The 15,317-nt window shown below is 38.4% G+C and overlaps 3 protein-coding genes across 3 annotated transcripts; 2 read left to right on the plus strand and 1 right to left on the minus strand.

Annotated features, from left to right (window-relative positions):
- The first annotated feature begins 1,742 nt into the window (after window positions 1-1,742).
- On the plus strand, window positions 1,743-2,927 carry LOC122672039 (peroxidase 5-like). The gene is made up of 2 exons (XM_043869548.1): window positions 1,743-1,988; window positions 2,160-2,927. The coding sequence occupies exons 1-2, from the start codon at window positions 1,743-1,745 to the stop codon at window positions 2,925-2,927; spliced, it is 1,014 nt and encodes a 337-aa protein (XP_043725483.1).
- Window positions 2,928-4,929: 2,002 nt separating this feature from the next.
- On the plus strand, window positions 4,930-6,183 carry LOC122672040 (peroxidase 5-like). Its single transcript, XM_043869549.1, has 2 exons — window positions 4,930-5,151; window positions 5,408-6,183. Exons 1-2 carry the CDS (start codon window positions 4,930-4,932, stop codon window positions 6,176-6,178), a joined length of 993 nt encoding a protein of 330 aa, XP_043725484.1. The 3' UTR covers window positions 6,179-6,183.
- A 1,184-nt stretch (window positions 6,184-7,367) lies between these two features.
- On the minus strand, window positions 7,368-13,583 carry LOC122670369 (ribose-phosphate pyrophosphokinase 4-like). The gene is made up of 7 exons (XM_043867216.1): window positions 13,171-13,583; window positions 11,521-11,836; window positions 11,255-11,350; window positions 10,318-10,386; window positions 9,422-9,550; window positions 8,144-8,243; window positions 7,368-7,643 (listed from the first exon to the last, which is right to left on the minus strand). The coding sequence occupies exons 1-7, from the start codon at window positions 13,551-13,553 to the stop codon at window positions 7,510-7,512; spliced, it is 1,227 nt and encodes a 408-aa protein (XP_043723151.1). The 5' UTR covers window positions 13,554-13,583; the 3' UTR covers window positions 7,368-7,509.
- Between the last annotated feature and the right edge of the window lie 1,734 nt (window positions 13,584-15,317).

A 15,317-nucleotide genomic window follows, 5' to 3' on the forward strand; every position in this document is an offset into this window, starting at 1 on the left:
TAGTTTGTTTATCATGTGAGAGTGGAGAAGAATTGAAACCGAATAATTTTCAATTTCAGTTTATTGATTCATTTTCGTGCGGTTCAGGATACAATATGTACAAATTGAAACTGAATAATTTTCTGATTCTGATTCTAAATTGACATCCTTCAATGTCAATTGACTCCACTAATTTTAACTAAAGTTACGTTTGGAAGTCAAGAAAAAAATTCAAAAAAATAAATTACACGTAAATCAATCATTATGTGTAAGGATGTCACATTAGAACCGAATAACCATAATCAAACCGAATAGCATTTGGTTAAAATCCATAACTAAAGGAACCGGCGGTTATAGCGGACTAACTGATATTTATGATATTTATATCAGTTGATGAAAAAAAGCTATCATGTCCGATCATGAAATACTTATGTTGACAAGATAGTTTCTACATGATAAAATATCTATCACAAGCGCAAGGCTATAGCTCAGTTAGGCAGAGATCCTCGTTTACACGCGAGCCAATGTTTTTCAAGGGAATCCATCATGCAATCAACAAAATTGATCTTATTGAGAAATCGATATCTTACTCTATGAATTCGAGAGAATAAGAGAACAACATCCTGACAAATAATTGGTTCAGTCCGATTCAGGTGCCAATTTCAACGCCAAATAAAACCGGCATTGATTTGATAATTGATAAGGTGAATACTCAGCCCATTCAATGTTAGTCATAATGCATGTAGAGACCTCAAAAAATTTCATTTCGTCCTATGAACTTTAAGGTGTATGAAGTTTCATAGAGACTCCATTTCACTTAGGTTAATCTAGGCCGGAAGCAGACCTACGTCATGGTAACCCTTCCCTTCTTTGAAACACTTTGGTATTGCTCCTGGATCATCGAAACCAAATGAATTGAGGTACTAGTATATTATAATATATTAATATAGTGTAATACTAATATTATAGTATGTTAATACACTATAATACTAATATATTATAATATATATTTTACTAATATTAGTATTAGATTTTATAATACTACTAGATAATATATTATACTATATATAAAGTATAAACCAAGTATAGGAACCAGATCCAAACCGTATAGAAACTGAAATTTGGAATCGAATAGGAGCCAAAACCGTTAAGGTTTGGTACGAGTATCGAATTCAGAACCAAAGCAGGGGTTGATCCGGATCTGGATCACACTAAGATTTGGTTCCGAACCAATTTACACCCTTAATTATCTCATCATAATTTTTTGTTCCTTTTCTTCTTTATTCTTGGCATTCAAACTATAGTTGGAAAACTTTCTGACTCAGACTCGTCTTTAGAAAAATCTGATGACTTAGCCTTGTCAAACCCAATCAAGACGAATCACGTTTTTAAAATTTTAAATACAATAAATATGTATAAATTAGTAAAAATTAAAAAAATATATATAGGAAAAACCCCGATAAAATAATGAATCACATATCAAACAAAGCCTAAGAAGACTTGATTCGGACGACACACCCCGGTCAAAACCCGATTTTCTAACTATGATTCAAACATAACCTAACATAACAGTCTGTTCCCTTCCATCAACAACCAGAAGACTTGTTCAACCTTCCTAGACTGACTAAAAATAGAGTTCCATTCCATAGATAAGAGAAATCCACTCTCTTTTGCCAACGCTTTCTTTGCAGATTCTTTAACCAAAGAAAAAAAAAAAAAAAGGGTTTCTGTAGGGAGAGCCGCCATCACCACCCACGCTCACCATGGCAATGATGGTGAGGCCTCTGACAATTGCCATTCTTACCTTCACCTGCATGGTCCTTGGTTCATCAACTCCTGCTTCTGCCCGCGGCAAAGGAGATGGACGTCATCTTCACGTCGATCTCTATAAACATACTTGTCCCAAGGCTGAGCAAATCGTCTCCGACACCGTCAGAGAAGCCATCATTTCCGATCCTGGTGTTGCCGCTGCCCTTGTTCGCCTCCAATTCCATGATTGTTTCGTCAATGTAATTTAATTCTCTTCTTTTTACCCTTTCAAAATTTTTTATTATTATTTTAAAAAAGAAAAATAGATACATAAATCAATTATTAAATGATTTTTATCTTATTATATATTTTTGTTTTCTCTTGATATCCAACATAACGATTATGATGATGGTGGAATGGGATGTAAACAGGGGTGCGATGGTTCAATCTTATTAAATGAAACCCCATCAGGAGAACCTATAGAGATGAAGTCACCAGCAAACAACAATGTACGAGGATTTGAAGTCATCGACGAGGCAAAAACTCGTCTAGAGAAGGCATGCCCCAACACAGTTTCCTGCGCTGACATTGTGGCATTCGCCGCCCGTGATGCCTCCGTAGCTTCCGGTCTTAGCCACTACCTCGTCCCAGGCGGCCGCCGTGATGGGCTCGTTTCCCGAGCTAACGACACCAGAGGGAACTTACCCAAATCCACCAGCAATGTGACTGAGATGGGTAGGGTGTTTGCCAAGAAGGGGATGAACTTGTTTGATTTGGTGGTATTGTCAGGATCACATTCCTTCGGAGTCACTCATTGCTCTGCCTTCGATTATAGGCTCTACAACTTTAGTGCAGTTCAAGCCATGGACCCACAACTCGACCGACTCTATGCTTACACTCTAAAGCTAGCTTGTCCAGAGGTGAAGAACAGAGATGCTCAGGTACACCTCGATCACGTCACCCCTACAAGACTTGATAACTTCTTCTACGTCAGACTCTTGCTTGGGAGAGGTCTGCTTTATTCGGATCAAGTGCTGGTGGAGGACCCCAAGACTCGTGAGATAGTAGAGATGATGGCCAACGATCCTAACATGTGGAATAGGGAGTTTGGAAAAGCCATGATTCGGATGAGTAGGGTTGGTGTGCTAACTGGACAACAAGGAGAGATCAGGAGGAATTGTCGATTTGTTAACAAATGAGAAACAGGAAAAAACAAAAAAAAAGGGGAATTGGATACTCTGCACTTCCATGTAATATGGTAATAGTCGAGAAATGATATGGTTTTGATTTCATAGGTTCTTTTCCTAGTTTGATTTTTAATTTGTAATATAAAAAACGATGATTTTAAATTGAGTGAGAATAAGAAAAATCGAATAGAAACTGGTACGTACTTCTTCTTTGAATACTAGCTTATGTATCAATTGAGTTAATTAATAAAATAATAGTTAATTTAATAAATTACAATTGTTGAATCATACTTAAAATATTTAAAAACATTAAAAATGTTTTTGGACTAATTATAAATATATATATATATATATATATATATATATATATATGGTCAAAAATAAATTGAAAATGATGGATTATGTTAATTAATGGATGGATTAACAAAACTCTACCTAATAATTGAGGTGATAGTTTGTTTATCATGTGAGAGTGAAGAAGAAAAAAAAAATGGTATACAAAGGAATAAGAAAGGGAAAAGATGGGTGAAGATGGGATGGTTTTTTTAACATATAGGTATAGGAAACAAGATGAATGGAGGAGATTAGGAGAGAACGGGGACACACAAGAATAGACCTGAGATTGTTTTCATTATTGTTTCTCAAAATCGGCACTACAAACTGGATAACGAAAAATTGAATAGAAACTGGTAAAATCAAACCATATACAAACAATTTTAATTTTAATTGATTTCACCTTGTCAAAATATAAGCCATACTGAAATCGGAGCAATTGACACCCTTAAGTTAGGGTTCGATTTATATGGCTTACAATTATTCAATTTGATTGATTTGAAACGATAATTTTTCACATAAAAAAAAAAAAACTGAATTGAATCAAATCGAATGAAGTTTCAATTATCAAAATCAAAATTGAACCCATTTTTTTTCTAAATTGACACCCTTCAATAGGGGTGTCAACCAGTCGGGCCTAATTGGGCCTCACAGTGCTTAAGCTTGCACCGAGACACCCGTTTAAGTATTCAGGCCGGGCCTAGTCGGACTAGGTCAGGCTTCATGCTATAATCAGACTAGTGTAATCGGGCTGTGGGCATGTTTAACTCTAAACAGGCCTTAACTGGGCCTTAACAGATTAAGAGTATTAGAATAAACAATTTTTATTTGTTTACCTCACTTCTTAGTTTTATTATTTTTTTATCAACAGTGAAAAAAAATCCTAATCATGCGGTCCTCAAAATATGGTAAATAAGTTAATCGAGATATCACTCAAAGTCCAATGTCTTCTGGGCTTACTCATGTTACATGGGATCAAGCTAGTGCTTCAGTTTTGATATGAGAGTGAGACTATATTATAACATATATGTGTGTATTAATAACCTCATCCATCGACCAAGATCTGAAAATTTTCAAGACCCATATTAAGTTAAAATCGGATCGATCATCCAAAGATCAAACACGCCACTAAAATTTATATATATTCAGTTCACAAGGTTTCAAAAACAGCAAATAGGTCGAGCTAGGTCAAGGTAGCATTCGGTCAGTCCGATGGGGCGTCCGACGAACTAAGACCTCTCACTAGGACCACCCGATTACTAAACGTGTCGGGCCAGGCTGGGTCTCGAATTGACATCCCTACCCTTCAATGTCAATTGGTTCAATAATTTTATCTAATAGGAAGTCAAGAAAAGAAAATTTTTGAATTTAAGAAGAGACACATAAATCAGTCTATTATATCAACATAATTTTTATCTTTTTTTTATTTTTTTCTTGACTTCCACTTGTCGGTTCCCTAGCCAGCGACCAGAAGTCCTTCAATCTTCCTGGACCGATAAAACAAAAAAAAGAGAGCTATAAAACTGGAGCCCCTCCCTTTCCATACAAAATCAGATATCCACTCTCTTCTGCGGATGCTTTTTTGCAGCTACTACCAAATAGAAAAAGAAAAAGTTTTTTTACAGGTCGAGTCAATAGCCATCATCATCATCATCACCACCACCACCACCAACCACCTACCATGGCTGTGATTACCATTCTTAGTATTATCTGGATGGTCCTATCAGCTCCGGTTGCCGCCCGCAGTGAAGGAGATGGACATAATCTTCACGTCAATTACTATAAAAATACATGTCCCCAGGCTGAGAATATCATCAACAAGGCCGTCACAGAAGCCATAAATTCCGATCTTGGTGTTGCCGCTGCCCTTGTTCGCATGCTTTTCCATGATTGTTTCGTCAATGTAATTTAATTCCCCTTTTTCTCTCTCCTTCTAATTTCCCTTTTTCTTACTTCAATCTTATGGGAGAAGTGGATAAGGGAAACTCTATTTCACTTTCCTAATTTCCCTGAATTTTGTTTAATTTAAAAAAATTTTGAATTTGAAGATAATTAAAAAAAAAACACATAAATCAATCATTATATAATCATTATTTTTGTCTTATTATGTTTTTTTTACTGGCATCTAAACATAACGATGGTGATTGGAATGGAAACAGGGGTGTGATGCTTCAATCCTATTGGACGAAAACCCATCAAGGGAACCTGTAGAGATGACGTCACGAGCGAACATTGGCGTAAGAGGATTAGAAGTCATCTACGAGGCAAAAGCTCGCCTCGAGAATGAATGCCCAGAAACCGTTTCCTGTGCCGACATTGTGGCATTCGTCTCCCGTGACGCCTCTGTAGCTTCTGGCCTTAACTACTATTACGTCCCAGCCGGTCGCCATGATGGACTCGTTTCCCAAGCCAAAGACAGCATAGAGAACCTTCCCAAATCCTCCAGCAATGTTAGTTACATGGCTAAGATGTTTGCCCAGAAGGGTCTGAGCTTGCATGATATGGTGACATTGTTGGGGGCACATTCCATTGGAGTTGCCCATTGCTCTACCTTCGACAAGAGGCTCTATAACTTCAGCCAAGACCAAACCATGGACCCACAACTTAACCAGCTCTTTGCTTTCACGCTAAAGCTAGCTTGCCCAGAGGTCATGAAAGACAGAAATCCTCTGGTACACTTAGATCACATCACCCCAACAACGCTCGATAACTTCTACTACGTGAGGTTATTGGCTGGGAAAGGTTTGCTTTATTCGGATCAAGTGCTGATGGAGGACCCTCAAACTCGTGAGATAGTAGAGCAGATGGCCTTTGATACTGACATGTGGAACAGGGAGTTTGGGAAGGCCATGGTTCGAATGGGAAGGATTGATGTGCTCACTGGACAAGAAGGAGAGATCAGGAGGGATTGTCGATTTGTTAACAAATGAGAAAGGAAAACAAAAATGTGAATAGATCCTCTGCACGTACATGTAAGTTGCCAATAATGGGAGTGCAGTTCAGGTTCTCGTACGAGAACCATTCTCATATGGGTCTGAACCGCACAGATGGAATCTACGAGTGTGAGTTCCATTCTTAGATTCCATACGTGTGGCTCAGACCCGTACGAGAACGGTGAGCCAGATTCCACTTTTTGTTATTTAAAGGCTGAAGAGGGGTATACCCTAGAGAGAGATGTTGGCACCTAATATGTACATAATGGTACGTGTAGAGGTATGTGCAGAAGAACTTACCTTCAAAAAAAAAATTTCACTATTAATTTAGTTTTGTAAAAGATTTTTTTTTTTTATTGACACTTTTATGTGTCAAATAACTTGTAACCTTATTTTTTTGTTCCACAATGTAACTTTTCTTTTATAATGAGTGAAAAATCTTTTCATCCCTTGATGATGAATAAAATTCTAAGACAATCTATGAAAAATGACATAATGATAAATCACTCTTTTACCCTTACTTTATGGAATGTTTAGGAGCAAGACACGAGGTAATCAAAAGAAAGTTAATGTTTTAAATACAATTATAAAGGTGTCATTCTAACAATCCCTATATAAAAAACAAATATGGTGTGCTATATAGTACCTCGTATTTTTATCTGTTCTATTTCCTGCCCGCTACGTTGCCCCAAGTTTCTCTAATAGAGGGAGGTGGACCCCACCTGAACAATATGTTTGGGCAGGGGTAGGGTGGTCATTCCCTCCCCCCCTTTTCTCTCTATTAGAGGAACTTGGAAAAAATGGAGGAAATGGAGCAGATAGACCCATAGTAACTCATCCTCATATACACATGGCATGTCAAGTGGAGTCCAAAATTAAGTGATGGTAAAACCCACAGTAATGCACATAAATTTGAACCACAAAAGAAGCCCTTTTTTTGGTGTGCTATCCAAAAACCATAGCTCTAAAATAAAGTCTTTTTTTTTTTTGTTAGATAATAGAAATTTTGCATATAATGCACATAAAATACATATATTCATGGCTTTTAAGAATGAACACGCTTATAATTTTTCATTCCTGTGCTTATTAACCCTGTTTCTCTCTCTTTCTTTGTTTTTGAAGGGAATGTGGTTGAGGAGTGGAGGAAGGAGGGTTGAAGGTTGAATGTTCTCTACGTACAATTTCAGTGGATTTCTGCCGCCTTGAGAGTTGTATTTCATGGCCTCAAAACTCTCTTTGGATTCTTACTAAGAAATGCAAGTCAGGGAAACATAAGTCAAACAGCTTTGCAAGATTTAGGACTCCCCTCGTGAGGTACTCCAGTGCTGTCATATCTGAAGAGTAGCTGCTATGGAGCCAGCAATGCTAAGGACTTCAAATGGGGGTCTGTTCTCTACCTCCTTCACTGTAAGTGGGCAGGAGTCCGTGATCCAGAAATAGGACATTCCATTCTCAGGGGAACCTGATGTGCACAAGATGTTAAAAGAAAGGGGAAAAAAAAAAACATGATGGAAAACAAAATCCAAAGGGAGAAAGAACACTAACTGGTGCTGTGCCTCGGCGTGTACCTGCGCTCAGACACAGCCCAGCGCGAAAAAAACGATGCTCCCCTGGTCCTTTCTGCCTTTTCAGGGGGGGTGCGCCAGTCTTTTCACGCTGAACTATGTCTGGGTGCCGGTACACACCGCGCCCAGCGACCAATTAGCGTTCCTTTTCCCATAATGAAATTAGGCACCCTTAGCTAGATGTTAGAGCACTGATAACATCCCATTTCACTAATTAGATGATTCTAGCACATAAAAAATGTCCATTACTACATATTTTTTTTAGGAAAACAATCCCAATGGACATGTAAAATGTTCATTACTTGAAAAACCCAAAAAAAAAAAAAAAAAAAAAAAAGGATAAAAGGTAATGGGTGGTTAGAGGTTCAAAAAGGGAAAAAAACAGAGATATGTCTACCTCCAATATCATGTTGAAACCGTTCCCAGGACTTCTGAGGAAAAATCCCATGTGTCACATAGGCACTGACTTTGGATGCTCCATGTGCAGCCAGCATTTTCTGAGAGATTCAAAAAAACAGCAGGGGTAAGAATGGTGTTCTAAATTAAATAATCTATGGTGATTGAAACTAGATGATGAAAATTAATGATCTTGACAAAACCCTGTAAAGGTCAAATAACCATATGTAAAGAGGAAAAAAAATACATTCTTTGAGAAAGTAGAAGATTTTATCCTGCAAACTTTGTGTCTATGGTCAAGATATTTTATCGTCCAAATTATATCCATGATCAAGATATCTGTCTTTGGATGTGTATCATCAGCTGGGAAATACAACTGTGTATACCACATTATCTGATTGCAGAGGTTGCATATAGCTATGGCGGTTGACACCCAATCAGTCATATGCCATGTACATAGTTTATAAGCCTAATGCAATAAAAAGGGGGAGGGGGGGGGGGGAGATTGTTTTATTGTTTCATCGACACATGCTGAAATGACATGTAGGTAACAGCCAGTTGCAAAGCATGCATTTAATGGGATCAAACTACATTTGGTGCACTCTGAAAGATTTATTATGTCACTAGATAGAGAATCAGATAAGTCTTACCATCCAATCTCGGCATTTGATCTGGGAAATTTTCCATATTATTCCTTCTTTAATGCAAAAGAATAAGGTACAATCTATTGTTAACCTTACAATTTCAGTAATGCAGAGGTCAAAACCTAAACACGGTTGGTAGTTGATGTATTTGATAGCGGAATTTAAAATTTCATCTTCTTCTTGAAGTTGGCAGGGGCATCTCAAAACTTGGCTTTAACTTTTTGTTTTCTAATGCATTGCCGTCTATAAGTTTTAGACGTCATTCCAGATTAGTTGTGGGCTATCAGTTTTTTTTCATGTTACAGCTTTGTCTTAATCTATTATTTATTTGAAACTCCTTTATTATCAAGAATTCTATGTTCCAACAGATAATCATTTGAGTATCAGAGTAGATGCACCAATCTCCGAATTTGTATCCAATTACCATTTGGATACCAAGAGGAATCCGAAGTTGTATCCAATATCTGATTATCTTAATAAACGAATATGAATCCGAATTGAATGTGTATTTTTAGCTATCAATTTACATCTCTATCTCAAAGTCTTTAAACCTATTTCCATTTAGGTTTCAACTAAAGAAGGAAAACAAAACAACTATAATGGAGTAAAAAACCTTTATCTGAGAATGTTCATACCTGGCATTCAATCAGAGTGCCACCTGATTGTACTAGATCATCAACGATTACAACATGACGGCCTCTAGGGTCTCCTTCTTTGAGGCGCACAATTCGTTGGTTGCCTTCTCGAACTTTGGTGCATACAATCTGGAATTTCAATTTGGGAATATATTGCAAATCAAGAAATTCAAATGTAATGGATAACCATGATATATCTGAGCTAAGTAGGGGGAAAAAACAATGTGGGCTCAACAAGCACGATGGTATGATGGTAAGATAAGGGAGCAAATGCCAAGATTTAGGTGCTTGTATTAATGGCTTAGTTTATGTTTTTAAGCACAACTTTTGGACTATGGTCAGAGAGGTCAAAATTGCCAGTGTGCTTCACTTGTAATATGTTAAGTCATAAGGGATTTAATCCTGTATTCACCTCTAATGGTCTAACAAAAACTAACCACTGACAACCCCAAGGGGGTAGCTCGGTTTGCTCATAACTAAGAGGTCATGAGTTCAACTCTCCTTGGGGCCTACAAAAAACATCTAACCAATATCATGAGGCAACATGCCTACTGTTGGGCAGGATTATAGACCAAACATCTGAATCCACCCACATTGGGTTTGGCTTTTAGAAGACTAATGATCGAGTTGGGAATTTTCCTGGATGCATGCACATTAGCAAGTGAGCCTCATTTGTTTGAGACAACTAATGCATATGATAACCAGACTGAGTTTCAGATGGGTAGATGGACCCATCAAGTCGTCAGAGAAACTTGGTTCCCTCTCTCATGTTACTCCCATGACCTGCATGTTGTGTTCTATTAGTGCACACAGCAATGTTGATAAGGAAGCAATTCCCATGTACATTTTTGCGATCTTTAACTCTCACATCCTTAGTTTGGAAGCAGAAAAATTACCGTAGGGAAATGCTGCAGCTGCTTATGGAATCGCTTCCATGCACCATCATCAGGAAAAGCAATGGATATCTTTTAAAAAAGAAAAATGCAAAGCAGTAAGTTTCATAAATAAGGACAATCAGATGAATTCCATACATGACAATAAGGACATTAAGAATGATAATCCTATTGGAATAAATGGTCCATTACCATAGAGAATTTTCAAAAATAAGCATCTTTTATGTAATCACTTATGTGAAACTGAGAATCAGCTTAAGAAAACTAAAAATTGCAGTTAGAATAAATTGAAAGTATTAGAAAGGCTGTGATTAAAGTATGATTAATGGCAGGAAGAGATAGCTTATCACAACTGAGAAGGCTCCAGAAGTACAGTAGTTTCAGTCAGAAAAATAAAAACATAGAACTAGAAGGTGCCAGTTTGTTACACTGCTAAAGTCAGCGGCTTGTCAGCATGTTGACCTAGGATTGAATCCTCCTAACAGGGGATCTTGCCTTCACCTTGCACTAGTAGCACAACCCCCCCCCCTCCCCCACCAAACAGCAGGAAAAAAAAAGAATCTGAAATTGCTAAGATACTGTTATGAGAGACCTAATATTAAAAGCAACTAATTTTTCCCTTGACAGAGAACTGTATGCTTTGCAAAGTCCAATCGGGTTAAGACCTTCATGTAAATGAAATCAACTTACATCACAGCAATACCAACTTTCCTGCAAATCATTAAGGAAACAACAGCAAGAAAAGGAACGAGATGGGTGCTGCATGTCATTTTGTGCTACCCACCCAGCATCCTTGTCTAATTGTCTTTTAGGATTTCTAAATTTCCACACCATGTTGATGCATCCACCATGATCGTCTTTTATATGGGATAATACTTAAGTAGATCAACTCACTGCCTTAGAAACTCTAAATTGAATATGTAGAGAAAAGCCATCTTACATTATCGGAATCAGGAAGCTGTTGAAGCCTGTTCTTAAGCAAAGGCACACCACTCTCAAAGCATGGTAAGATGTTGTCACCAAAGTAGAACCTTTCCTGAAATATGCAGCAACAGAAGAGGGGCAGGGGTAAGTCTTGATGACTTGATCCATGTCTTTAACAAAGCACTGGAAAAACAAGCCAGAAAGACATAAAAGTTGGTGCCTAAATAATAAGCCAGCAGGTGGGAAAGAAGAAATCATGCTATGACATATTTTAGCACCAACCTGCAGGGCATGGATATCAAAAACCGCTAAGCTAGTGGGCCCGCCCCTTGAAATTGGTATATGTGACAAGATCCTAGCAAGAGTGAATGCTGTTGCAACATCTCCTTCTTCTTCCATACGCTCAAAAGTTCCCGTGGGAAAATAGGGAAGCACTAGAGTAAACGATGAGACAAACAACTTTGGCAATGCATATATTACTGATAGTTGCTCAAAAATTACTCCTGGAGAACTAAATGATGCTAAAAACGCTACATGTTGGCCACGTATGCCATGAGCATTAGAAATGAATAAGTTGGGGAATCCATCTGCAAATGTCCTAAAGCAGTAGGTTGATTAACATAAATCAGAATGTGCACAATGATCAGTATTAACTATAAAATTGGAAGCTTGCAAAAGCATTCAAGGAATTTACCTGCTGTCTTTTTCACTGACATTGTCATTGATAAAAAAAAAAGTACAGAAATTAAAAATAAAAAAGAAAGGATTGCACCAAGATATAGTAATAAGAATAATATCCACAATCATGGAAGCCGGCATAAATAAACATCACTGTAAAGGGAGTTCACCATCTAATTTGCCTCTACATTCATAGGATGGTAAGGTACTCAGTGTTGCAAACGTCCACGTAGGTTCCTTCAATAAGGGCCCAAAAGCATGTATGGAATCGCAATCATCAGTATCTAGTGGCTCAGAAGTCTAACAAAGTAGCAGTATTCCGCCATTCCACGGTCCTAAAAGTCGGTTAACCTCTTGGGATTGGTGTGTGGTTTGTGTGATTACACTTTCATCAAAAAAACTGCGCTGTGTGCGCTTGGCGCGTGGGTTTAATCCCACATCGGGTGTGTGTGTGTGTGGTGTGTGTTGTGTATATCTGCCATTCCACGGTGTGGTTTGTGTGATTACACTTTCATAAAAAAAAGTAGCAGTATTAAACATGTGTGGCAAAAAACTTTTGAGTTCTAAAAGAAGGGAACAAATTCTTCTTTTTTTGAGACTTCAACACAAAGAGGACTCTCAGATGCCATCATCTATAACCATTCCAACTTCCATAATACATAGATTCCCATGAAATCAAACAGACCAGACCTCCTCTCTTTTCAAATGTATTAGATTCCACTCCAAGTTTATCAAAGAACAGCTCAATTCAACATAGTAGCCAGATGCTCCGCTCCCAATACCAAACAAAGGCTTATCACTCATTCCGTATGTTTAGATTTTATCATCACTACGTTCATCCCCAGACAGCCCCATAAACTCGTCAAGGTACCAGCAAGCAGCAAACAGGGAACTCTGCATGCCTTTATATAACTTGATTACATAAATTTCATGGATTATCAGGACCTTTCATGGCCATATGCCAGGAGAAGCAAAAAAATTACAGGACTATTGGGCATTGCTTCCTAATCGCGCGCACTCTTGATGCATGCTGGCTAAGAGAATCTTCAACAGAAATGTATAATCCATCTCCAAAATAAGAGAAAATGTTGTCTTTTTATACAAAATTTGTTTCAGCAAATACATCCATAATAAAAGGCCAAAATGCAGCACCAAATGTGAAGATCACATACTCGCAATTCAAATGCCAAACCAAAGGATAACAGAAGCGAGGTCTTTTTTTTTTTGTTGTCAAATCTAAACAATAGAACCTACCTCCATGTGATACTTCGAAGATCAATTGCATCGGATTCAGCAGCAACTTTCTCAGCGAGTTCCTTCATTTCGGCGCAGTAGAAAAGACAGACCTTCTTCGAACTCTTCGGAGGCGAATCTATACCTGCACTTGCGGCCATTGGAACAGCAGAAGAATTTTGAACGATATGGAGATGATCCATTCCAGAGACGGAATCGATGCTATACTTGAGCGAGTTTTCCGCAAAGCTTTTAAGCTCACACGTGATCTGGCTTTTCCCCTTCGAGGATCGAATGTGTAAAGGGTTCAGTTTCACGAGGAGAAATGAAGGATTTAGGGTTTTGAAGCGGCACACAGAGCTTGAACTTCTGAATGAAGACGGACGTGACGGAGTAGCCGACATTTGGCGGCCGCCGTCTCCGGAATGACCGGTGTATTTTGATACGGTCTATACAACTTGCAGAGGAGAGCATTGCTTAAATTTCAGAATTTTCGGCGTACATTCGCTGTCGTCTTAAAAAATTAGTTTCGTGCCGAACTGACCGTTGCCAAATCACACGTAGATTTTGACAACCCCCAAAAATTTTTACTTCACTCGTACAAGTGACAATTGATATGTCACAACATATCTCGAAACTAACTCAACCAACCTTCCGCGTGATTGATTTTCGAGGTGTTGTTCTCTGTCGCAGCGCAGGCTGCGCCCAGACACATGGGGGTAGGTACAATGACCATCCTGCGCTCCTAAGTGGCAGCAATGTGCTGCGAACATTCTCCTTGATTTTTTATACATGGACAAGTCATTAGGTTTCTACCCAAAAAATACATAAAGTTCTTGTGCATGAGGGAGGGAACCGAGTTGGGCCGAGCCAACCCGACATATCCGATATGTCACCCGACAAAGCTCACGAGGCCGTGAGATCACACTGAATGCGACCATGGACCCTAGCCGACCTCATGGCCGAGACCGACCTCCTCCTAAAGCAGGCCTCCATTGCCGACCCCCCTGGGCCGACCTCGCATTACCGGGCCCTACACATTCTCCTTGATTTTTATACATGGACAAGTCATTAGGTTTCTACCCAAAAAATACTAGTCATAAAGTTCTTGTGCATGTGGATATGCCACCTGGTAGATTGCTTAAGACTAAAATTCGAGGATAAATAGATCTCATGGTCCCATGCTTTATGTCAAGTTTCAATTCAAATAGAATTCGTCAAGATGAAGATAATGCATAGACAAATTTGGGATTACGATACATAGATGATGGACTAATGAGGGGTGCGAGAAAATACATGGGAGGGTAAATTGTTAAATTGATCATGGTCTTCGTTTGTTTCAGTGTAAGAATTTTACATGTGAATTTCATATTGAAAAATTTTCCAATGTTTGTTATTAGGAAGTACGATATTGATAAGCATAAAACCGGTTCATCTATGGGTAGCAGTCAACACATGGTCAAGCTAGAGCAACTTGAGTACAATTGTTATCACACTTCCTAGTTCCTAGAACTCCCCACCGTCATAAAGGGAAGGACTCCTCACCCCCATTACAGTCCATCCTATAAATAGGAAGGTACTATACATGGTAAAGATGTCGTTAACCATTAATCATCAATCATTCACATTTACTCACCTTAATTGCTGACTAGTTCCCAACTCATACTATTGTTGCTCGAAGTTTTGGCTTAAGCATCGGAGAATCCTCCTCAAAGTCCGCTCCAACCTTCTCTGATGATCAGTTCTTTGGTCTTTGATGTGCAAGTCTTCCCCCTACATGACAATTCAGATTCTAGCAACAACATATATGATGTAAAATGTCATTATAAGATATTTACCACTAAAAAAAATGTCATTATAAGATTTTCTAATGTTTGTTTGCCATTTATTTTAAATGAAAAAATATTTAAAATAAGGAAAATTTTTCTTGGGGGGGGGTGCAAGCCACACCCAAACACAATGGGGGCAAAATGACCTCCCGCCCCCCATGAAAGGCGAAAATTATGCCCACTAAGATGCCAGTGCATGCTCTCATTAGCTCCCACACACACGTGGCCCTTGCACTCCTCCAAAGAGAATTGCTCCCCTTAAAATAATTATATAAGATGCCATTATACAACAACAATATTTCAGCCTTATCCCAACAAAATGGGGTCGGCTACACGGAT

The sequence above is a fragment of the Telopea speciosissima genome, chromosome 8 (genome assembly GCF_018873765.1).
Source record: "Telopea speciosissima isolate NSW1024214 ecotype Mountain lineage chromosome 8, Tspe_v1, whole genome shotgun sequence".
Classification (NCBI taxonomy): domain Eukaryota; kingdom Viridiplantae; phylum Streptophyta; class Magnoliopsida; order Proteales; family Proteaceae; genus Telopea; species Telopea speciosissima.

What these genes read in the sequence shown, in the direction of transcription:
- LOC122672039 (XM_043869548.1), top strand. Translation starts at nt 1,743, where the DNA reads ATGGCAATGATGGTGAGGCCTCTGACAATTGCCATTCTTACCTTCACC. An exon ending in TCCATGATTGTTTCGTCAAT is followed by an intron (nt 1,989 to 2,159) that starts GTAATTTAATTC and finishes GGATGTAAACAG; the next exon opens with GGGTGCGATGGTTCAATCTT.
- LOC122672040 (XM_043869549.1), top strand. Translation starts at nt 4,930, where the DNA reads ATGGCTGTGATTACCATTCTTAGTATTATCTGGATGGTCCTATCAGCT. An exon ending in TCCATGATTGTTTCGTCAAT is followed by an intron (nt 5,152 to 5,407) that starts GTAATTTAATTC and finishes GAATGGAAACAG; the next exon opens with GGGTGTGATGCTTCAATCCT.
- LOC122670369 (XM_043867216.1), bottom strand. Translation starts at nt 13,553, where the DNA reads ATGTCGGCTACTCCGTCACGTCCGTCTTCATTCAGAAGTTCAAGCTCT. An exon ending in GCACTCTGATTGAATGCCAG is followed by an intron (nt 8,244 to 9,421) that starts GTATGAACATTC and finishes TGAATCTCTCAG; the next exon opens with AAAATGCTGGCTGCACATGG. An exon ending in GTTTCAACATGATATTGGAG is followed by an intron (nt 7,644 to 8,143) that starts GTAGACATATCT and finishes TGTGCACATCAG; the next exon opens with GTTCCCCTGAGAATGGAATG.